The sequence below is a fragment of the Ursus maritimus genome, unplaced genomic scaffold (assembly GCF_017311325.1).
Source record: "Ursus maritimus isolate PB19 unplaced genomic scaffold, ASM1731132v1 scaffold_16, whole genome shotgun sequence".
Taxonomy (NCBI): Eukaryota; Metazoa; Chordata; class Mammalia; order Carnivora; family Ursidae; genus Ursus; species Ursus maritimus.
Genome location: NW_024424008.1, coordinates 16,103,500 through 16,129,303, shown reverse-complemented (window position 1 = coordinate 16,129,303; position 25,804 = coordinate 16,103,500). Strand labels below are relative to the sequence as shown.

General features: G+C 35.4%; 1 protein-coding gene across 2 annotated transcripts in view; it reads right to left on the bottom strand.

Annotated features, from left to right (window-relative positions):
- The window catches only part of TMEM135 (transmembrane protein 135), a 251,792-nt gene that overhangs the window by 6,442 nt on the left and 219,546 nt on the right, over window positions 1-25,804 (bottom strand). For both annotated transcript variants that reach the window (XM_040630949.1, XM_008704430.2), the window contains 7 exons: window positions 18,127-18,273; window positions 15,287-15,356; window positions 11,355-11,522; window positions 7,666-7,729; window positions 6,615-6,691; window positions 2,434-2,532; window positions 1,543-1,610 (listed from right to left, as the gene is read on the bottom strand). In XM_040630949.1, the coding sequence (XP_040486883.1) occupies window positions 1,543-1,610; window positions 2,434-2,532; window positions 6,615-6,691; window positions 7,666-7,729; window positions 11,355-11,522; window positions 15,287-15,356; window positions 18,127-18,273 (693 nt within the window). The remainder of the gene's footprint in view (window positions 1-1,542; window positions 1,611-2,433; window positions 2,533-6,614; window positions 6,692-7,665; window positions 7,730-11,354; window positions 11,523-15,286; window positions 15,357-18,126; window positions 18,274-25,804) is intronic.

Here is a 25,804-nt window from a genome sequence, read left to right as displayed (position 1 = left end):
AACATGGATAAATCTTCAAAATATTAATGTAAGTGAAAGAAGCCAGTTACAAACAACCACATGTTATAATTCCATTTATATGAAAGATTCAGAATAGGCAAGTCTGTGGAGACAGTAGATTAGTAGTTGCCTATGGGTGGGGGGCATTGGGGTTAGGGATGATAGCTAAGGAGTACAGATTCTCTTTTGGGGGTAATGAAATGTTCTAAAATTGTAATGACGGATACACAACCCTGAGAATATACTAAAAGCTACTGAATTATACACTTTAAATTAGTGAATTGTAAGGTATGTGATTTATGTCTCAATAAAGCTGTTTAAAAAGATTAAAAAAAAAAAGTTTTGAGCCCTTGGCCATTGTCACTATTCCAAGAACAAAAATGTAACTTTCAGTGCATTTCCTAAGTAAGTTCCCTTCCAAAATAATCAATTGGTTAAGCTCATTAATGGGCAAAAAACTAAATGACAAAGAAATAGATGATTAACTAATAATAACATAAAGGACGCACAGAAAGCACGGCTAAGAGGAAGAATGCTGAAGCCAGACTGCCTGGCTCATATCCCACAGCTCCTGCATCTGCGGTGTGACTCTGACAAGCTAGCTCCCCTCTGTGTGCACCACAATTGACTCCGATATAAAATCAGGATCTTAAAAGTACTTACCTTATAGAGCTATTTCAAGGATTAAACACATATGCACATGTACCTGTATTGTATGTGTATGTGTGTGTATCTTAAAACCATAACTGGGACACAGTAAGCACAATACAACTGTTTGCTATTAAAACTATGACTGATAGTAATATTAATAATAGCTGCAATTTACTAAGTGCTTACTAGGTGCTAAGTGCTATTACAAACATCTCGATTTTCCCACAACCATACAGAGAATATATTATTGTTTCTAGTACAGAGAGAGAAACGAAGGCTCATGAGGGCAAACAACTTTCCCACCAGTGACACAGCTAAACGTTACCAGAGCCAGAGTCAAACCTAAGTCTGTCTGACTCCGAAGTCCACAGTCTTTCTGTTAGGTAAAGCTGCCTCCCAAAGAATTAGATTAAGATCAGAAAATGCTAACAAAAACAATGAAGAACAGAATAATAAAGGCAGAGGAAATTATGCTTATAATATCAAGAAAGAATAGTATTATTTTTCCCCAAATGGAAATCATTCAATTATTTAGGCACGATTTCTAATAAATCTGCTTAGTATTTTTAATCAAAAAGAAGAGATCAAAGACTTTAAAAGTGAGACTTCGGTGTATTATGTAGCAACTAACGAGCAATTTTCAGATCAACATGGCATTTTCCTACAACATTTAAAATATCTAAAATAATATAGGGAAAAGAAAAGTCAAAACCATGTTCACTAAAAGAAGACCCCATGTTATTCTTGTTAAGTCAGTCATATTTGCTTTATATGTAAGAGGCCTACTTGACCACTGAAAGAATATTCCCTCAAAAAGATGGAAAGATTCAAAATCTGTTTTGTGGCAAATGCCCGTCTTCTACGGTCAGGTACAATGTCTCCGTCACTTACTTGCCCTTGGTGAGCCTTAAAAGGAACTTCCAGTAGGATGGCCTCAAGGTCTGAACTTCCATGACAGCCTACGGTTAGAGCATTCAGTTTAAGACTTCTTTTAGTCAATAGGAAATATGATTAGTTGTATTAGGCAATAGAGCATTTTTATCTCTTATTTTTATTGCTCATTGTATTTTAAAAACAACAGTGATGATGATACAAAAATACGTATTTAGGTTTAAATTGGTTAACTATCAAGAATCTTTGTAAATATGCCCTCAAATAAGAATACTGCTTATGAAATAATAATTGAGTTAAGTCACTATTATTAGGAAAGCATTTACTGAATACTCATTAGATAGCTGGCACTTCACTAGTTATAATGAGTTTATTAACCTGGCAGCATTACTCTGAAAAAGGGCAAATAAAAGTGGCCCCCCAAATTTTGCAACAGCCCTAAAACTATTAACATTAATAATGATGATTACAGAATTTAAAGAAATTGAACAATGCTTCTAATAAACTAGATTCTACATCTATCCTCGCTGCCTGAGTAATATTGGGGAAGCGCAATTATTCTTATTTATGCTCATAGTATCTTCCTTCTTCTAAAAGTTTAATTAAACTGGGCATTCTAGCCAAGGTACTAGAGTAATAATTTACCTATAAATTGGACTCTACTTAAACCTAAAAATTACTGTGTGCAGAAAACATGACCTGGCCCATTAAGCTAACAGGTTCGATGATTTGAAACTTGCAAGCTATTTTGGTAAAAAAAAATTAAATTAAATTAAAATAAAAAATAAAATATAACCAATAGAAATGTTCCCAGGCCTTTATTTCCCCCCACTGGTTTAATGTACGGAAACAGAAATAATCTTATTTCTCATTTCAGAAAGCTGTACTTACTGCCTGGAAGCAAATTGCTGTAGAGATGGAATAGATGATCGTATCTGCATGGGGAAAATAGGGAACCTTTCCTGCTTCAATACCTTTGAAATACATTGTCTGGAATGAAAAACAAACACAATCCAAGATTTATTAAAAAAAAAACAACACACACACACCACTTTAAATAGAATTAACAATACAGTGAAGCAATATATTCACTCCCTGTCTACAACTATTTTTTCTACCTTCTAAATACTAATTATCCTTTCACAGCTCAAATTACAGGTCGTATTATCTTCCATGACAGCGTTTAAGTGTCAGTCCTTGCCTTCCCGCGTTCCCTCACCCAAAACCTGAGATACCAGTAATAATACTTCTCTGTGAAATTGAGTAACCTTTTATTGCTACTTCTTTTATATCATTTATTCTTCAATGCTTTTTGTATAATGCTCAGGTCCTCCTTCTCTGCTACATCTATTTACTCACTCATTCATTCATTCAACGTTTAATGGTGTTAATTAACTACATGCTGGGCACTATGCCAGGAGCTTGGGATTTAAAAATGAATATAATAACATCTAAGTTGGTGCATAACAGAAATAACTAATGCACTTAGATGTATAACCATGTATATACATTTATTGTGTGTGTGTGTGTGTATTTTTTTTTTGGCCCCCCTGAGAAGGGAGCAAACTACTCTGTCTAGGACAAAGGACCAGAGAATTTCAGAAATGGGTAAATTTGAGTAGTGCTTCTCAAACCACCTGTAGTGATGAAACATTTTTTTTTTAGAAATTCTAGTTGTCATGGCTTGTTGCTTTTACAATGCAATAAAAATAAATTACTAGAAAAGTAAATTTTAAAAACACAAAACTGAACCAAATTTTCACTCTTATATTCAAAAGACAAATTACTCTGTCAAGTTGTTATAAAAGTTTCCAAATGCTTGCTCTCAATTTCTATACTTATCTTGTCCTGAACTGATAACAAACAGTTCCTGGACTAGCACTAGTCTGCTGACTACGCTTCTAATAGTGTTGCCCCCTAAGAGGCACAAGATGGAAAAAGCAGGGGTAACAAGCTGGGTTAAAGTACACGATACGTATGAGGAAGGACCAGCCCATTTATATGGATAGAACATGGAGTAATTCTTGGCAACAGTTTCTCTGAAACATGGGAAAGCTAAAGTAGAACCAGTAAGAAAAGTGGAAAGAAGAACCAGCAGAGAACAGTGTTACAATCAGATGAAGGAAGGTTCAAGAAGACATGGGTGGTCCATGCCCTAAAGAACGTGGAATAATTTTTCCCCAAAAAGTTGTCTATACAGCTGGTTTTTATTTAATATTCATTATATAATAATATAGAATTTTATTAAAAAATTAACTTCAATCTGTAAGATAATGTACAAAGAGTTATAATCTACTTAGGAAGGAACATATACATGGGCCACCATTTTGAAAACACTATACGAGTATATTACAAGGTACAGGTATATTGTAGTATATTCATGTTGACAAAAATGAAATCTGGATATGGTAAAATGACATCATAGAAACATATGAAACAGGTATCTCTTGATATATGGAATAACTGTTTTCCTAATTTTTTATAATAAAACTTATCTATTGAACCATATTCTAAGTTAATGAAGGGGGGGAAACCATATCCTATACTTCTATATGCTTACCAGCACACCTAGTACAGTAATGGGAACATAATAAGTATTCAATAAATATGTCTTGCAAATAATTTTTTCCAAGAAAAATGTTGTCTAGTCAGCTGACTTTTATTTAATATTCATTATTATAGTAATGCAGGATTTTAATATAAAATTAATTTCAATCACAGGAAAATGATTGCTTATTACACCAGAGTCATTCATTCCACAAAGGACACAGTAAGTTTAAATTTGTGATTTTCTGAATTAAAAAAAAAAAAATTCTCATCAGCATACTTTATATCCAGTTTCTTTTAACAAGATCAAATATGGCCTGCTGATATAAGAAGATAGCTATGCCACTGTTTGGCTTAAAAAACTCTAGCCAATTAAGGAAGCAGCTATAAAACACACGTTTTACAAACTACATCTTGATATTGGATTTCCCCTGTGTCAAAGAATGTATCTTTGCTAGCTAGGCGATGTGTTCTTTCTCTCTAATTTTTCTCTTCATTAGCAAGTCTTGTCAGTTCTATCTCCTAAATCCAAATTTGTATGTTTCTCTCCACCCCTACTGCTACTGTCCTGGCACTAGCTACAATCTCCCACCTGAGACAAACTGTTCTCCCAGCTTCCAGTCCTGCCTTTAGTCTATTCTTTATATAATGGCCAGAATGTTTTTTTCTTCTTAAAACATGAATTAAATCCTGTCATTTCCATGCTTAAAACTCTCCAATGACTTCCAATTGCACTGAGAAAAATATCAAACTCTCTTTCTCTTTGTCACACACACACACACACACACACTTGAATAAAGCAAATATGTAATTCTCTTAATGTCATTAGGGACACAGATTTTCAGTGATGTAAAATTTTTAAGAAAATCAAACAAGTTAAATAAAAATCTGTAATCTTAACTTTGAATTAGAAATATCAATATGCTCATTACTTTCTCTTTCTCTAAAAACAAGGTGTGGGGGGAAGGATTCTCTAGCTCTGTTCACGGGAAAGGCCATGAAACCTTGGCTAGCCGGGGAGCAAGAAACTTCTAGTACCCAAATTGAATTCTCTAAATACCATTTCCCGCCAAAAGAAACTAGTGGTCTTTGGAGAAAAGTCTGATTCTGTGCCTGGGGCAGGAAATGTCCACAATGAGCCTGGAACATCTTGTTTTATCACAAAGCAAGAAAGCTACCAGAGATATAGGCATTATGTAAAGAAGAAACAGGAGCCAACTTTCAGAGGCTCTCATGGTCAAAGATAGGGCAATGACTGCAATGACTGGGTGGAAACAAATCAAATACGTTGAAATTCATGTCTTATAATGACACTTGAAAATAAAGACTCATAGATCAATTTTGCAAAATGCCAGAAACTAATTCATTCTGAATACCAGTAAAGAAAGGGAAGTAATCAAACATTTTATTATCCCTTTGTGAGCAAACAATTTCAGAGTAACCAAACAGTTGAAAAGGGAAAGTTCTTTTTAAAAGAATTCTGACCAATAACTACTAAGAAGAAACAATTATAGATAAGACCATTTTGCAACTCTGAAAGAAATAATAAACCCTGGCAATGATTAACAATGGTTGCTAAAAAAATTAAGTGAAAGCCTAATAGGGAGTCTTATATTAGCTCTATTTTTTTATATTTATTTATGTTAGCTCTATTAACTCTGAGCCCACTGATCAATCTTAGCATCACAAAAAGGGAGACAACCAGACATTTCTGTGCTTCCTATTACGATGCAATGGGAACTCATACACACAGTTAATGTGAGCTATTTCAGTCCCTCTCCACCTTCTAAAAATTGAACCTGAATTGCTTAAGCCTCTGTTAACAGTTTACAGGAAATATGTGGGTTAAAGAAACATGTTAACACCACCAGTGAGGATACAATCAGCAAAATTCAGAATCTGGGATTTCCACAGAACTAATAACCAAGATCTTTAACAAATAAATGGCAAGGAAAAAAAAGAGGTGGGGAAGGAGAGTTGTATCAAAAAGTAAAAGAGACTCTGGATCCCAATTAAAGCAAGGAGACTGCAAAAAGACATCTGTGAGACAATCAGTGAGAATATAAGATCTAATCGGATATATATTAATATTAAAGAATTACTAGGTTTTTTTTAAATGTGTGAAAATGGTACTTTGATTATACTTTAATAGTACTACTGATCTGTTTGTTTTTAAGGAGTCTTTATCCTGAGTTGGAAGAAGTGATATAATGTCTGGTATTTGCTTCAAAATAATTCAGTATTTGTGGGGTTGGGGCAGTAGAGATGGAATGAGATTGCTCAAATGCTGTTAACCCTTGAAGCTGTATGATGGGTACGTAAGGGTTAGTTACTTTATTCTTTCTACACTTGTATATATTTGAAAATAACACACATAAAGAAAGAAGAAGAAATGGGAGAACCGACTTTGTAAATACTTGTATAAGATTGACTTGCTCTTCTAAATTGGGATATATATTCGTTGCTAAACCAGCTAGAAAAGCTCTTATATATGGAGATATACACGCATAATAATGTTTGCTTACCTCCACCAATTTGGAAGCTAAATACATGGAAATTGTTGTACTTTTATAAAACATCATTGATACTCCTGCCAAAAATCCTGAAACAACAAACAAAGCAAAACTGATCAAATCTCAAAGTATTTGTTAGTAAGTCACTCAGAAATGTCAATTCACTTAAGTAAGACAGAACTGATCAGCAGCACTGCCTTTTGTTATACAAAATCAAGGACAGGAACAGACTTGATGACATTAAAATGGGGTGAGTTTATGGGTATCATATATTCTTAAATTCAGAAACTGGCCTTCAGAGTCAGGAACACACTGTTCTGATACACATATTACAAGAAACTTTACATTCAAAATTTAACTATAATAACAATAGTGGTCTTAACAAATATAATGATTTTCAAAAATAATTTTTAAAGGCTACTGATATCATTTCTTAGTGGAAATATTTGTTAATCTATTCTTCTAACAGCTCAAATTGCTTTTAGTGCTGTCATCACACTTCTCTCCCTAGTAGTGCCTTCGTTCTATAAATGGAAGACCAAGGCAGGGGGAGGCCTAGGATACTGTTAGCAGGTATAGTACTAATAAATATCTGAAAATTGTCAATTTAACTTAAGTAGCATGTATTCTGCAACTTGTAAAAATGTTAACCTTACGTTTTAATTTTTATGAAATTGTTTCTAAAAATATATATATATTTTATTAAACTATATGTCATGTACCCATGGCAAAAACAGAATACTTAAAGAAATAGAACTGCATTTCCATTAGTCACAACATTTTTTAAGTTTTATGTTCTTTTATGACACATTCCCTATGATTTCTGGCTTACAGCAGGCAGATACCCAAGTCATTATACTGCCCATTCAAGACACCTGATGGCAAGAACGCCTTGACAGGTTAAACTCTGCAAATGTAAAATGTTTGGACTAGTGCTTCAATAGGGATTCTATTACAGGGAAAGAGAGTTACATAGAAATCAGATGAATTTGGAAACTATTTCTGAGACATTCCTACAACTGATTGATAGAATAAGAACAACTCTGTTTTATCATTGCTTTACCAGCTATAATAGCATGCAGTTCATCATCCAAGTTTCTGACCCAGCGCAGGAAGCAACTAGTACCCTGTATCAAGAAGAAAATGCAACGACTTCAGTTGTTTCATCTCTAGAAAAGATGCATATAACATCTATAAGTCATTAGCTGACTGTGGAGGCAAATCGCTGATGCTATCTAAATCAAACTAAATGCATGATTGGGAAAATTATCAACAATAACCTGCAATAAAGTTATTGTTCTGGATAGACTCTATTAAGAAATTATACATAATATTTTTATTGTCATCGTTTTTCAAAATGAAAGCATAAATTCTACTTTGCCTAGATGTAGACTCACTCCCACTCCAGCAAGGAGAAAAGCTGGATAAACTACAAATCTAAGCCAGAATTCTATACTCAGATAAAATATTTTTCAATCCGAAGATGAAATAAAGACTTTCTCGGGTGGATAAACACTGAGAAAATTCATCACCTACAGACCTACATTACCAGAAATGTTAAAGGTAGTTTTGCAGGCAAAAGAAATATAATACCAGTTTAGATCTGTAAAAAGAAACGAGGACCTCTGAAGATGGCAAAATGAAGATAAATTTAGAAGTTTTTTTTTTTTAATATTGTTTATTTTTATAAAAATAAATTAACTCTCCAAAGAAGTGGTCAGAAAACTACAGCCCACTAGCCAGATCTGACCTGCCACCTGTTTTAGTATGGTTCATGAGCTAAGAATGTTTTTATACTTCTCAATGGATGAAGTAAATAAAAGACTAATATTCTGTGACATGTAAAAATCATATGAAATTTTAATTAAAGTGTGATAAAGTTTTATTCGAATATAGCTATGTGGGGCGCCTGGGTGGCTGAGTTGTTTAAGTGTCTGCCTCTGGCTCAGGTTATGATCCTAGGGTCCTGGGAACGAGCCCCACATCGGGCTCTCTGCTCAGCAGGGAGTCTGCTTCTCCCTCTCACTCTTCCTCTGTCCTCTCTCGCTCTCTCTCAAATAAATAAATAAAACCAAAAAAAAAAAAAAGAATATAGCTATGCTCCTTTATTTCTATATTGTCTATGGCTGTTTTCACACTACAACTGCAGAGCTGAGTAGCCATGACAGAGACCAATCACATTGTCCACAAAGCTTAAAATAGTTATCATCTGGCCCTTCATAGAAAATGTTTTCTGACTCCTGGTCTAAAACAAAAATGGTACAATGTATTAGGGGGTTAACACATGAAAAGATAAACGTATAACCACAAAGGACCTTAAGTATGCTGTTATAAGATTCTTACACTATACATGAAGTGGTATAATTTTGAAAAAATTGATGAATTTTAAATCTTTACTATAAAAGTTAAGGCATTTACTAAATTTAAAAAGAGGTGTAAAGAGTAAGCCAACAGTGAAGAATGAATTTAAAAATATTAAAAATTAATAAAAATAAAAAATAAAAAAAAATATTTTTTAAATCCAGGAGGCAGAAAAAGAAAAAAAATAGTGGAACAAATACAAAACAATTAGCAAGAAGATAGATTTAAATTAAACCATATCAAAAAGTAAAGTAAGTCTAAACATACCAATTAATAGAGATTATCAAACTGGATAAAAAAGGAAGAACCAACTACATATCATCTAAAAGAAATCAACATTTAAATTGAAGCCACAGAAAGATTAAAGTAAAAGAACAGAAAGACTATATATCAAATATAATCAAAAGAAAAGTGGAGTAGCTATATTTGTATCAGACATTGCAGACTTCAGAGCAAGAATATTACCGGAAATAAAGAGGAACATTACAAAATGAAAGAAAGAGTCAGTTCACTAAGAAGACACAGAATAAATATGGATTGTTTCCCTGTCCTTCTCTTAATTACATTCTTACAAAGATGCTAATGGCATTGACAACTATATTTTAAATTGCATGTGGCCTTGGAACACACTGTGCCATTATTTTTTACACGAGATTTTCTGACCCAGTTATATTTTCTTTTTTTTTTTTTTAAAGATTTTATTTATTTATTCGACAGAGACAGAGACAGCCAGCGAGAGAGGGAACACAAGCAGGGGGAGTGGGAGAGGAAGAAGCAGGCTCATAGCAGAGGAGCCTGATGTGGGGCTCGATCCCATAACGCCAGGATCACGCCCTGAGCCGAAGGCAGACGCTTAACTGCTGTGCACCCAGGCGCCCCATGACCCAGTTATATTTTCTGCAGTTTAAACCACTAGTTTGTATTACCTGAGCAAATAAATAGTAATAGAAATTAAAGCAAACAAAAACATGTTCTGAGATATACTGGATGGTGGAGAATAACCAACCTGGGATAAAAATGTTGGAGATAATCCACATGCAACACTTAAGAGTTTATGTTAAGAATAAATATAAACTCAATGACATGAGAAATGAAAAAGAGTATAAACATAAACACATAATTGCCAATATTCTGTCCTACTAACTCTTGTGTATTCAAAGACATTAGTAATGTTTCCTAGTCAAACCATATTGAAAATATTTTCAATATTAGTAATATTTCATAACAAGTAATTATAGTTTATCGCTTATTACTCCTGTTCTCCTGCCCATTTCAAAATACTTTGCCCACACCTACCTTTTTATGAGTAAACTTTTACATAAAATAATACATAACCATCTTACCCAAAATGACTGGAATTTAAGTTTCTCAGCATTAATTTTTTTTTTAGTTTTAAAACAATGTGTGTGTGGGTACGCATACAATTATCCTTAGTCAACACATTTTACCATTTGGAATCTACATTTAGATTTAGAATCTAAATTTTTGATGGTTTAATAAAATATCAGTAATATGATTTATATATGAGTGACTCCCATTAAACAAGACACCATTACTTAAAATTTCCGAATAGAGTGTAATGGATGATCCCTACAGAAGCGTTTAGGTGTGCGCTTATATGTGTGTGAGTGCGTATATAGGAACATGCAGAAAGGGTTGGAAGAAAGTTCACTATGGTTATTTGAGACAGTGCAGTAGGAATAGTGAGGAGGTCAAAGAGGGATCATAAGTCATTGCTTATATAAGCTACAAAAGAAAATCTTTACTGGCTCAAGTATTGATATCAGCTAGAAGGGGTCTGAAATATGTTTTTTTAATTATATTATGTTAGTTACCATACAGTACATAACTGGTTTTTGATGTAAAGTTCGATCATTCATTACTTGCGTATAACACCCAGTGCACCATGCAATACGTGCCCTCCTTACTACCCATCACCAGCCTATCCCCATTCCCCCACTCCCCTCATTGTGCCTCATTTTTTAAAAATATTTTTTATTATATGTTTAAATTAATAAGCAGGCAGTAAGTATGATTAAGAAATACAAATAGACCAGATACATTAATACCACTTTTGATATTAGAAATACCAAAAAGTTCATATTTTTTCAGTATCTACATTATTGAAAAAAAAGTCTTTGAGAATCTTTAATATTATGTATAAATGCACATATGTCTACACTTTCAAGCACATTAAGTAACACTTTAAAAGAAGAAATTTCTCCAACCCCAATTCCCAATATATTGTGTATATTTGGAGATGTTAAGATATTTATGAATATAACAGAAAGAAGTATTTAAAAAATGATATACGGGTAAAGGCCGTATCTCATTCTAATAATGGTCATGTTATTTATTTCCCATTTTTCTTTCCTCTTCTGAAAGGCTTACCTTGTATATACTAACAAAAGAGCCCAGAAAAGCTCCAAGCTGGAAGTTTTCTTTATTGTAGAAGAGAGAAAATAGCCGGGATGGCTGTGTAAACAGATGCCTGAATGCAGAGGGAATTCGGAGGCAGCATTGGATCAAGTATCCCACGCTAAACATTCTGATGAAACCCTAGAGAAAATTGGTATAAATTCTGATTTACATCCAAATTTCTAAGTCCGATAGATATAAATTTTACTGTCACAGAATCAAAACAGAACTCAAAATAAAAAACACAAGTTTATATCAAAGTATCTTCAAAATTAAGACTTAAAGACCTCAAACAATTTTAAAACAATTAATTTAAAATAAGGGTAAAATTTTTCAGTGACTATATTTCCTTTGATTTTCAAAAACATGCAAGTCTCACAAGCACTGGCCAAGCTTGTCTATGCACCAAACTTCCATTTCTTGGTATTCTGTTAACATTGTTAACACAGGATTTATAATTCCTAAACCACAACTGAATTTTAGGAACAAAAGCAGTCAAATTCAAAACAAAACAAAACAAAAAAACAGTTAACAAAACCAAATGCTTTTTGGAAATTTTAACAGAGAACTCTTCTTAATCATCACTGTAAGTAGGAATTCTTTTGATCGAAAAAATAATTTTATTTTTAGACCTTTGGTATCAACTTTTTAAATGATCAGGTTAAAAGAATTCTCCAAGAAAATAAAAAAATTATACCTAGGTTTTTATTTCTATGCTCAACAGTGTCAAGCTAAAACATCTCTAAGAAACATACCTTTAAAGTATACTAAACAAAACTTGAAAAAGCAAATCCACTACAAAGGCATACTTGCTGCCAACATTTTTCCATATTACCTGTAACTATCTACAGTGCAGAAGGGAACAGAGAGGATGGCTACTGTTGGTCAATTTCATTTCAGTATTTAGAGTAACGAAGTTTAAATGTCACTTCATACTGAGAGACTGAAAAATTACAATTAGCATAAAAGTAAATGTTATATAAAAGAATAGTATTTTACATGATTCAACCAATACATTGTAATACTGGTCTCCCATCCTCCTCCTCTCTCACCACCAGTGGGATGGAAAAAGGTCTACAGGCCTGCTAAATTCCAAAGGTCAGGTTTGTATCTTCCAAAGAGCAGCCTTCTTTTTTAGAAAAAAACTTAATTACTATAAAGAAACATTCATTAATTTACCTGAAACTATCTAATACCTGGTTAAAACATGAAAACTAAATTGTGTGACCAATTAGCATAAATTACCATGCATTTGCTTAACTGAAACTGCCTAGTATATGTTTCATGCATGAAGTGTTCACACTTTATCTTGCCATTAATAATCTCAACAATATTAATCTAAGGATTCAAGGATCACACTCATGTTCAATCTTTCCATGCTATTTTCAAGAGATCCACTCATCCTTCTATCCATTCACCCTTTCACGTATTCAGAAAATATTCACTGAAGGCCTCTTATGTGCCAAACACTACACTAGATCCTGGGGACAGAGTAGTGAAGAAGACACAAAGTTCTTGCCTTCATGGAGCTTCATGCTCATTAGAGAAAGAGCAAATAAGTGAATAAATAAAATAATTACAGATTACAGTAACTGTTGTGCAGGAAATAATCAAAACTCTAGGAGGGAAATAATAGGCAGCCTATATTAAATTGGGTGGTAAGGGAAGATGATGGAGGATGTGACATTTAAAGAGAAAACAGAAGCAACTAGCATGAGGAAAACATTTCAGATAGCTTGGACAGAAAGCATAAAGACAACAGAGATTGGCAGTTACAAGGAACCAAAAAAAGTATGAATGGAGGATAGTGAGCTGCAGGAAAGGCTAATTCATATGAATATTTACTCAGGGATGTGATTTAACATGTGGTATAACTGAGCTGATGGAAGGATGAGGTGCACTGTCAAAATATTGTACTATGTAAATTCCTCACCTACAGGTCTCCAAATAATTTTACATTCATGGACAATATTCCAATTTATACATAAACTGCCAAATTTATAGGACTGGTACACATTTGAAGCAATGACTAGATATTTTCCTTCCTCAGCAATTCTCCCTAACTTTCTCATATAATCTTTTTTTCATATCACTTCCCCTCTTCCCAAACTTTCTCAAATACCTCTGATTAAATCAGACTATTTCTCTTAGTTCCCCTCCTGAAGTCTCCCCTTAAATCAGAATTATATCCATTTGGAGGGAAAAACTCCTCTCTGGGAGCTGGCAGACCCTGAGGGCTGCCAGCAACATTGCATCCCCCCGCCAGCGTACAAGCGGGACAGGAAATCAGATGTGGAAGAAGTGTATCAGAAACCACTGCACAACTGAAAAAGTACTCTACTGCTTTAACCTCTGTTCATATCATCAGGGACTCTAAGGGTAAGTGTTGGCTTGGGTATATGCCACCATCAGTATCAGACCACAGGCATTCACATTCAGAAGCACTAATGTGATACAGTCTCCCTTCCCAAGAGTGACTGCCAGGAGGCTATTTTTGGGGGGTGCTATACAACTTCCCATCATCAAATGAGGGGGGGATCAGCTATTATAAGGAAGAACATAAACTTTTTAAAGCTTCAGGATTGTGAGAGCCCCACCCTAAACTAAAGAACTTGTAGCAGGTGGTGCCGCCTGTGCCCAACTAGCTGCAATGAAAATAACTTCCTCCCCAGCAGTGGTGAGGGAGGATGGGAGGACGACAGGCACAGAGCGGGGATGGGCGAGGAGAGACACTCTACCACACAAATATGTTAGGGAGGAAGGAATTTATACCAGTGGGCATAGCTAACTTCCTTCACGTAGAGCAACTGTGGACATACTCCAGTTACCTCCATGCCTTAAAAAATGTAAGTCCAACACCAGATGCCACTGTACCAGACTGTGCACAGGGTATGTGTGTGATTGTTAATCCAATAGTACACAGCATACTCCAGGGACCTTGCTCTAGAATGTACTTTAATGAGAATACGTTACAAAATATAAATTTTAATAACTTTATTTTTCTGCCTTTTTTGCTGTTGTTGCTTCACCTTCTCTCCTACTTTGAAAGTTTTACATTAATTTTTTTCAAAGATTTTATTTATTTATTTGAGACAGAGCGAGAGAGAGAGAGAGAGAAACATGAGCAGGGGAGAGGGGCACAAGGAGAGGAAGGGCGAGAAGCTGAGCAAGGAGCCCAATGTGGGGCTCAATTCCAACACCCTGGGATCATGACCTGAGCCAAAGGCAGACACTTAACTGACTGAGCCACCCAGGTGTCCCTTCACTAATTTTTAAATAAGCAAATTTTAAAATTAATTAACCAAGGATCTGGTAAATGAATACTAAAAGCTAAATTGTTATCTATTTTTCACAAGTTTTGTATTCTTCAAGTCGGATGCAAAGAATGATAGCAATTACTATCTATTTTTTCACTTACTTTGAAATCATGCTTTAAGTAAAAAGTTATTTCCTTTTTTTTTTCTAAAGAATTTATTTATTTATTTGACAGAGAGAGACAGCCAGCGAGAGAGGGAACACAAGCAGGGGGAGAGGGAGAGGAAAAGGCAGGCTCCTAGCAGAGGAGCCTGATGTGGGGCTTGATCCCAGAATGCTGGGATCACGCCCTGGGCCGAAGGCAGATGCTTAACGACTGTGCCACCCAGGCGCCCCTAAAAAGTTATTTCCATTCGGGGCGCCTGGGTGGCTCAGCCAGTTGAGTGTCTGACTTCGACTCAGGTCATGATCTAGGGTCCTGGGATGGAGCCCAGCATCTGGCTCTGCGCTCAGTGGGGAGTCCGCTTCTCCCTCTCCCTCTGCCCCTTCCCCTACTCACGGTTTTTCTCTCTCTCTAAGAAATAAAATCTTTAAAAAGTTATTTCTATACATATTCCCCATAGTTAATAGTGATAATTTTATATACTTACTTTAATGCAATAAGAGATGCAATTATCTTCATAGTGTTTGCAACATCTGTGCCTTGGTCCATGCTTACATCTGAAATAAAACAAAAATAATAAATGATGTGTGTGTGTAGATGTGCTTAAAACTCTCTAACCAAAAAAGGAGAAAACATCATCTACTTGTTTCTAAATGCATGCATCTTTTGGTTTCTTAGGACATAAAAAAGCAAAGATAACAGATTTTTTTTTCTTTTCAGTTCACCATTTGACACAGTGTATAAAATATGTGACTGCAGTCAAAACAAATGCGGAACAGAAAAAACATTGGTAAATATTTGTGACTAAATATAAAAAATATGTATATATTATCTTTATACTCTGCCAAATCTTCTGGAAGCTTTAAGTTGCTTACTGTAGTGTATAATGGTCATAAATCACCCATGAAGTCAGTACTTGAGCAACAATCTAACGAGAAAGTGCTCAGGTTACAGGAATTTATACTTAATTATATTTGAGGGAAAACATCTGGAAAAGAAACATGATACAGTATTAGAACTCAAAATTCAGTTTTTAAAACAAATACAGTAATAGATCATGTGGGAATTCAAAAGTATGTTATTTGTGATTTAAATGCAAACCACTTGGTCCTCCAGCATTTAGCATATGTTTCTTCTGGGGGGACTACTGTTCAAGACACACAGATTTTTAATTATTTGGTATGTTGACTCCAGGACTATATATTCACTTGAGGCGTAAAAAGGTAAGTAAAATCTAACATGGGTCTGGCTCTCTCCCCTTTTCTCTGTGAAGCATTCATGTTCCGAAAGGAGTAGGCCTCGTAACTCTTGCAGACTGCAGCTAATTAGCTTCATGGTTGAAACACAGTAACTTTTTCATTTGTAACAATAATTCGTAGAGTGATATTCTGGCTCCACATCTCTCTAATTCCATTTGCAAACTGATTAGCAAAACCCTTGCGGAAATCCAATTCTGCACCACAGCTGGAGAATACAGGCAGCCTTTCACAGACAAGGGTGACAACAGGAGCTCCTACTGACCGTAGCCCTTATGTCATCAGAATGATGGGACGTATCTGGCCATGTGAAGTTGAGGAATTAAAGCTGGGGCCTAAAAGAAGTGAATCAGAGAAGGGTGGCGGTAAGTAAACCACCACTCTTCATACTGCTAGTGTCCTCTTCAAGACATTCCTCAGCCAGTGCTACTGGAACTACACAGAAATCGTTAAACCCTCTTTGCTAGTGAAGTTAAATTCTGGTATCAGCTATACTGTCATTTAATCTTCCCTCAGTCTGTTATTAAAACTTCTCAAAACCTGGACTACCCATCTCCTGTCTTACCCTGCATCTGCTTCCATAGCAGTGGACTCACTGAGGTCACTCTGACAAGTTCTGCCGTGACCTGATTAGTTCCGATACCCAAGGCATCGATTACCCACATAATACCTTCTCTGCATTCTCCTCATGATTTCCATGAATAGGGATTCCCTGTCTCTTTTCTCCACTCAGATGATCCGTAACTATTTTGAACTTGCTTAAGAAGTTCATTACCAATCGCACTAGTGGGTATTTACCCAAAAATTACAAGACACTAATTCAAAGGGATATATGCACCTCTATGTTTATTACAACTATATTTACAATAGCCAAATTATGGAAGCAGCCCATGTCCATTGAAGAATGGATAAAAAAGAGGTGGTATACACACACACACACACGCCCTCACACACACACATATACACACAATGTAATATTATTCAACCATATATTATTCATATGTGGAAGTTAGGAAACAAATGAGCAAAGGAAAAAAAAAAGAGGAAAGAGAGAGACTAACCAAGAAACAGAATCTTAACTCTAGAGAACAAACTGCTGGTTATCAGAGGAGAGGTAGGTAGGGATATGGGTGAAACAGGTCACGGAGATTAAGGAGTGCACTTATCATGATGAAAAAATAATAAAACAAAAAAAGATATACATAATCTTTTTTTAAAGTTCACTACCACAATTATTCCTGCCATCTGTTATTCCCTCCCTGCCTCTTACCTTCTGTATGTGGTATATACTAAAATGGAGACAAAGTCTTTAAATTCAGTAAAAAAATTTTGAGCACCTACTCTGTGCTCATGTATGTAAGGCAACTCATATGTTATTTCATTTAATAGACGCAACACTCCTTAAAAGAGATCATTAACCCAACTTAACAGATGAGGACTTTAGGGTCCAGAGTGGTTAAATCACTTGCCCAAAGTCACAAAGCCAGCAGGGGTAAAATGAGAGTCTAAGACAGGTCTGATTTATGACTTCAGCTTCCCATAACTGATCCCTAACTTTCTATATTTACTATTCATTTAACACTCTCTAAAATACCACTACCAAGATTATTTTTATTAACTGATATTCTAATTTTTAATCACTAAACTAATTTTCTTAAATATCTATACTTGAAATGCAAGTAATATTTGTATGAAATTCAGACTTCTTTGTATAATATACAAATAAAGATGTTTTATTCCATTTCCAAAGCCCTGAAAATTTCTACTCTTACAAAAAAACCTTTATGTAAGGTTTGCTCCTTATTATTCCTGTGTCCCAGAACTTTTCTTTCTCCTTCCCACATTTGGGATGTTTGATTAGTGCTTATTAACCTGTTTCATAAAGTTCCCCATTCTAACCTCCCGCAACTGTGTCTAGTTTGACATAGAAAACTATTACAAATTCATATAAATCTATTTGAAATATAAAACTCCATGTGCTGTTTCCGGTAAGATATATATATATATATATAATATATATATATATATATATAGTAACAAAGTATGCTAAATATCAAGATGAAAAACTTACACTGAATCCACAAGTTTCCTGATTAGAGCAATTATATTCGTTCTTCTTGGCTTTTCTTCATGTTTCTCTGTCTTTTGTTCCACTTTTGCATATGCTGCTTCTGGTGAATAAGAATGTGTGGGAATTTCTTCCTTCCCTACAATAAACCTAAAGAAAAGAGCACAATGTGAGGTATTTTCACCTTAAAAAAAATAAATAAATAAAAGGAAAAAGACAATAAGGAAAAAAACGCCCTGATTCTGTTAATATACAAATACATTTTAGAGAGTACCTTATCATTTGAAATAATGTTTTTCAAAATTTACATAAAATCTTATCCTTTATATACAGGCTTTTAAAATCTGAATACTTAGAAAATGTTGACAGCCATTTCTTTAATAATGGAAATTCTTCTATTAAGTTTTATATTTTAGTTTCAGCATAGTTAATATATAGTGTTATATTAGTTTCAGGTGTACAATACACTGATTCAACAATTCCACACATTATTCAGTGTTCATCACAATAAGCGTACTATTAATCCTTCACCTATTTCACCCATCCCCCCACCACCTATCCTCTGGTAACCATCAGTGTGTGCTCTATAGTTGAGTCTGTTTCTTCGTTTGTCTCACTCTCTCATTTTTTCCCTTTGCTCATTTGTTTAATTTCCTAAATTCTACATATGTGTAAAATAATATGGTATTTGTCTTTCTCTAGCTGGCTTATTTCACTTAGCATTATACTCTCTTGCTTCATCCATATTGTTGCAAATGGCAAGATTTCATTCTTTTTTGTGGCTCAGTAATATTGTGTTATATATATATATATATATATATATACACACACACACACATATACACACATATACACACATACACACACACATGTGTGTGTGTGTATATATATATATATATCTCCTCTTCTTTATCCATTCATCTATTGATGGACACTTGAGCTGCTTCCATAATTTAGCTATTGTAAATAATGTTGCAATAAACATAGGGGTACATGTGTCTCTTTGAATTAGTGTTTCTGTATTTTTGGGGTAAATATCCAGTACTGCGATTACTAGATTGTAGGGTAGTTCCATTTTCAACTTTCTGGGGAATCTCTATACTATTTTCCAGCATGGCTGTAGCATTTTGCATTCCGACAAACAGTGCAAAAGGGTTCCTATTTCTCCACATCCTTGCCAACACCTATTGTTTCCTGTGTTTTTGATTTTAGCCATTCTGACAGGTATTAAGGTGATAACTCATTGTAGTTTTGATTGGCATTTCCCTGATGATCATTGATGGTATCTTTTCATGTGTCCGTTGGACATCTGGATGTCTTCTTTGGAGAAATGACTGTTTGTGTTGTCCGCCTATTTTTAAATTGAATTATTTGCTTTTCAGGTGCTACATCCAATGTCAGAGAAGTTACTGCCTATGCTCTCTTCTAGGATTTTTGTGGTTTTATATCTCACATTTAGGTCTTTAATCCATTTTGAATTTAACTTTGTATATGGTGTAAGCCAGTGGGCCAGTTTCATTCTTCTGCGTGTTGCTGTCCAGTTTTCCCAACACCATTTGTCGAAGAGACTGTCTTTTTCCCATTGGATATTCTTTCCTGCTTTGTCAAAGATTAACTGACCATATAATTGTGAGTTTACTTCTGGGTTTTCTATTCTGTTCCATTGATCTATGTGCCTATTTTGTGCCAGTACCATACTGTTTTGATTACTACAGCTTTGTAGTATAACTTGAAGTCTGGAATTGTGACACCTCCAACTTTGCTTTTCTTTTTCAAAATTGTTTTGGCTATTCGGGGTCTTCTGTGGTTCCAATCAAATTTTAGGATTGATTGTTCTAGTTCTGTGAAAAATGTTGTTCGTATTTTGATAGGGATAACACTAAATCTGCAGATTGTGTACAGTTGTGTAGTATGGACACTTTCATAATATTTGTTCTTCCAATCCATGAGCACAGATTATCTTTCCACTTGTTTGTGTGGAAACCTCAACATCTTTTAGCAATGTTTTATAGTTTTCAGAGTACAAATCTTTTACCTCCTTCCTTAAGTTTATTCCTAGATATCTTATTATCTTTGGTGCAATTGTAAATGGGATTGCTTTCTTAATTTCTCTTTATGTTGCTTCATTATTAGTATATAAAAATATCAAGAATTTCTGTTTGTTGATTTGGTATTGTGCAATCTTACTGAATTCACTTATCAGTTCTAGTAGCTTTTTGGTGGAGTCTTTAAGGTTTTCTATATATAGTACCATGTCAAATGCAATAGAGAAAGTTTTACTTCTTCCTTAACAATTTGGATGCCTTTTCTTCTTTCCTCTTTTCTGATCAACGTGGCTAGGACTTCCAGTACTATGTTAAATATGAGTGGTGAGAGTGGACATCTCTGTCTTTTCCTGACCTTAGGGGAAACGCTCTCAGTTTTCCATTTGAGTATTATGTTAGCTGTGGGTTTTTCATTTATGGCCTTTATTATGTTGAGGTGTTCCCTCTAATCCTGCTTTGTTGAGGGTTTTTATCATGAATGGATGTTCTATATTATAAAATGTTTTTTCTGCATCCATTGAAATGATCATTTGGTTTTTATTCTTTCTTTTATTGATATGATGAATCACACTGATTGACTTGTGAATACTGAACCACCCTTGCACCCCAGGAATAAATTCCACTTGATTCTGGTGAATGAATTTTTAATGTATTGTTGGGTTCAGTTTGCTAACATTTTGTTGAGAATTCTTGCATCTGTGTTCAAAAAGAGATATTGACCTGTATTTTTTTTTTTTTTTTGTAGTGTCTTTATCTAGCTTTGGTATCAGGGTAATGTTGGCTTCGCAGAATGCATTAAGAAGTTTTCCTTCCTCTTCTATTTTTTGGAATAGTTTGAGGAGAATAGTTAACTCTTCTTTAAATATTTGGTAGAATTCGCCTGTGAACCATCTGGTCCCAGACTTCTGTTTGCTAGGACATGGGTTAACATTCTCTTACAATCTTTTTGTATTTCTGTGCTGTCAGTTGTTATTTCTTCCCTTTCATTTCTAATTTTATTTATTTGAGTCCTCTTTTTTTATGAATCTGGCTAAAGAGTTACGATTTTGTTGATCTTTTCAAAGAACTAGCTCCTCATTTCACTGATCTGTTCTACTGTATTTTCTACTTTGTTTATTTCTGCTCTAATCTTTATTATTTCCTACCTTCTACTGCCTTCTGGCTTTGTTTGTTGTTCTTTCTCTAGTTCTTTTAGATCTAAGCTTAGACTGGCTGTTTATTTAGGATTTTTCTTGCTTCCTAAGGTAGGCCTATATTGCTATAAACTTTCCTCTTAGAACAGCTTTTGCTGTATCCCAGATTTTGGACTACTGTATTGGCATTTTCATTTGTCTCCATGTATTTTTAAATTTCATCTTTGATTTCTTGGTTGACCCATTCACTGTTTAGTACTATGTTATTTAACCCCTACGTATTCATGTGTTTTTCATGTTTTTTCTTGTGCTTGATTTCTACTTACATAGCATTGTGGTCAGAAAAGATGTATTTTTACGACTTCAATCTTTCTGAATTTGTTGAGACTTGTTTTGTGGTCTAATATGTGATCTATTCTGGAGAATGTTCCGTGTGCACTTGAAAAGAATGTCTATTCTGCTGTCTTAGGATGGAATGTTCTGACTATATCTGTTAGATCTGGTCCAATGTGTCATTCAAAACCACTGTTTCTTTGTTGATTTTCTGCTTGATCTATCCATTGATGTAAGTGAGGTGTTGAAATCCTCTACTATTATTATTGTATTATTATTGATCATTTTCTTTATGTTTGTTATTAACTGCTTTATGTATTTATTTGGGTGCTCCCATGTTGGGTTCATAAATATTTACAACTGTTATATCTTCTTGTTGAATTGTACTGTTTATGATTATATAGTGTCCTTCTTTGTCCCTTGTTATAGCCCTTGTACGAAAGTCTATTTTGTTGATATAAATTGCTACTCAGGCTTTCTTTTCACTTCAATTTGCATGATAAATGTTTCTCCATCCCTTCACTTTCAGTCTGTGTCTTTAGGTCTGAAATGAGTCTCTGGTGGGCTGCATATAGATGGGTCTTGCTTTTTTATCCATTCCATCACCATGTACCTTGACTGGAGCATTTAGTCCATTTACATTCAAAGTAATTATTGATATGCATGTATTTATTGCCATTTTGTTACTTGACCTATGGTTATTTTTATTGTTCCTTTCTTCTCTTGCTCTCTTCCGCCATGATCTGTTGGCTTTCTTTAGCAAAATATTTGGATTCATTATTCTTTACAAATTTATTACTGTTTTTGACTTGTAGTTACCATTAGGTTTATATATAACATCTTCTGCATATAGCAGTCTATGCTTAGTTAATGGTTGCTTAATTTTGAACTCATTCTTTACTCCTCTCCTCTCCACATTTCAGATATTTGGTATCATATTTTACATCCTTTTATTTTGTGCTTCTTGACTGATTTTTATGGATTTTTTTTGTTTTGTTTTCTGTGTTTCCTCTTTTTTCTTACTCTTATGATTTCTGTGTTCCTCTTATAAAGCTCCCCTTAGCATTTCTTGTAGGGCTGGTTTAGTGGTTCTGAATTCTTTTAACTTTTGTTTGTCTGTGAAACTCCTTCTATTCTGAATGACAGCCTTGCTGGATAGAATATTCTTGGCTGCAGATCTTTCCCTTTGAGCACTTTCATTATCTTGTACCAGTCTTTCTGGTCTGCAAAGTTTCTGCTGAAAAATCAGCTGATAGCCTTATGGGGTTTCCTGTGTATATAACTGTCTTCTTTTACAGTCTTTAAAATTCTTTCTTTATTACTATTTTTTACCATTTTAATTACTATGTGTCTTGGTGTGAACCTCCTTAGGTTGAATTCTAACGGGGGAATCTCTGTGCCCCTGAATCAGGATCTCCGTTTCCCTCCCAAGATCTGGGTGGTTTTCAGCTATTACTTCTTCAAATACATTTTCTGCCCCCCCTTTCTCTCTCTTCTCCTTCTGAGATCCCTATAATGTGAATGCTATCATGTTTGATGGAGTCACTGAATTTTCTAAGTCTATTCTCATTATATAGTATTTATTTGTCTCTCACCTGTTTAGCTTGATTGCTTTCCATTACTTTATCCTCCAGGTCACTTATAGGCTCCTCTGCTTCCTGTAGCCTACTGTTTATTCCATCTATTATATTTTTAATTTCATTTATTGAGTTCTCCATCTCTGATGTTATTTTTTATCTCTTTGTCAAGAGTTTCACTGATGTCTTCTACCCTTTTCTGAAGTCCACTGAGTATCTTTATGATCATTACTTTAAATTCTCTATCAAGCATCTTACTTTTTTCTGTTTCACTTAATTTCCTGCTGTGATTTTGTCCTGTTCTTTCATTTGAGACATATGCTTCTGTTTCCTCACTTTGTCTATCTCTCTGTGTCAGTTTCTATGTGTTAGGAAAGTCAGCTACATCTTCTGCTCTTGAAAGTAATGGCTTCATGAAGAAGAGGTCCTGTAGTGCTTTGCAGTGTAGTGTCCCCCGTTCACCAGAACCTGGCACTTCAGGGGAATCTTCTGTTTGTGCTGCTTGTGTCGTATCTGAGTCATTTTTTCTTTCAGTCCAGACATCTTCATTGACTCTGTACCGGTTGCGGGCTTTACTTGCTCTCTGTGGCATTAGTGAGACACAGTCTGCAAGCTCTGAGGAGGTGTCATTCAGTCATTGCGGGAGAACTTGGGGGCAGGGCAGTGGTGTTAGCAAACTGAGCTCAGGGCTGAGGTCAGCAGGGTTGGAGTGTGCCAGTCCTCAGCAGAACGCATGGGCAAGGCACACTGCTAGCATGTTAGGTAGCAAGTGTCTGCACAGTGCCTCCCACAGGTGGCCCTATGTTTATGCTGCATGGCAGGGGAGGAAAATGGTGCCTCCCACCTCCTTTGTTCCCAGAGACGTCCCCCAACAGTATAAACAGATCTTCCTCCTGTTTGTCCCAGGCACTATGCAAACTGTTGTTTCTATGTTGCCTCTCTGTAAGGGAGGGACCCAGCTACAGTCACTCTCCCATCTTGCCCAGTGCTGAGTCAGCTGACTTTTTAAGCTCCAGGCTCCAAATCCTGCTGGTTATACAAACTCATGGAATTCAGCCCCCCTCGTTTTCAAAGCCAGATGTTATGGGGATTTGTCTTCCAGTTTGGGCTCCATAGTATGTGAGAGACCATTTCTTTCCCCTCTCTACACCTGCAGCATCCTCCCTCCTGTGGGGCAGCTCCCAACTACTATTTCTACCCTTTGTAACCTCTCAGATGCAGCTCTTTTTTTTCCCTCTAAAGACGTTATTTATTTATTTGAGAGAGAAAGAGATGGAAAGCACAGAGGGAGAGTGAGAGGGAGAAGCAGACTCCCCACTGAGCAGCAAGCCCAATATGGGGCTCGATCCCATGACCCGAGATCATGACCTAGTGGAAGGCAGACGCTTAACCAACTAAACCACCGAGGTGCCCCTCTCAGATGCAGCTTCTTTACATTTAGTTGTGAAGTTTGTTCTTCCCATCTTTGGATTGCTCTCTAGTATATTTACATGGATGTGAGTGATATCTGGTCGTCAACATGGGATGGGGTGAGCTTAGGGTCCTCCTAACTCCACCAACTTCCTAAGCTTCCCAACAATGCAGGTATTTTTTTTTTTTTAAGATTTTATTTATTTAACAGAGAGAGAGACAGCCAGCGAGAGAGGGAACACAAGCAGGGGAGTGGGAGAGGAAGAAGCAGGCTCCCAGCAGAGGAGCCCAATGTGGGGCTCGATCCCAGACTGCTGGGATCACGCCCTGAGCCGAAGGCAAATGCTTAATGACTGAGCCACCCAGGCGCCCCAACAATGCAGGTATTTTAAATCAAATTAACCAAGTAAAATATAGCATAACACTTTTACAATACACCCTTTTAACTTAAGTTACCACTTTTTTAAGATATTACACATCTTAAAGTTCTTTCAAACAAAAAAGCAGATGAGGGGCGCCTGGGTGGCTCAGTTGTTAAGCGTCTGCCTTCGGCTCAGGTCATGATCCCAGGGTCCTGGTATCGAGCCCCGCATCAGGCTCCCTGCTCAGCAGGAGGCCTGCTTCTCCCTCTTCCACTCCCCTGCTTCCCTCTCTCGCTGTGTCTCTCTCTGTCAAATAAATAAATCTTAAAAAAAAAAAAAAAAAAGCTGGTGAAATATTTTCTTGGGTCTACTAGTTGATCACAAAAATTCTATTTTTTGTCTAAATTCTACTAATAGTTACAATTGAATAAGGTTCTCATTTTTCAGTATGAAGTTATATCTCATGTTACTCTGAGTCATAAAATAGCTGCAATGCCATATTAGGTCATATAAAGATATTCAGAGAAATGGAGGGAACTAAAGAATGAGAACCATAAAATGGTCAAGATTCCATGTATCCTCACATAGTTTCATTAGAAAACCTTAAATTCAATGTTTTTCTTATCTAGTTGTTTCTCTTCTGAAAAACCTAATGTCCGGGCGAAGACACTATTCTTATCTCATCAAAACAAGTATTTTTTTCCCAAACAATGAGGAAAGAGGGGGAGAGAGAGAGAGAGAGGAAGGAAGGAAGGAAGGAAGGAAGGAAGGAAGGAAGGAAGAAAGAAAGAAAGAAAGAAAGAAAGAAAGAAAGAAAGAAA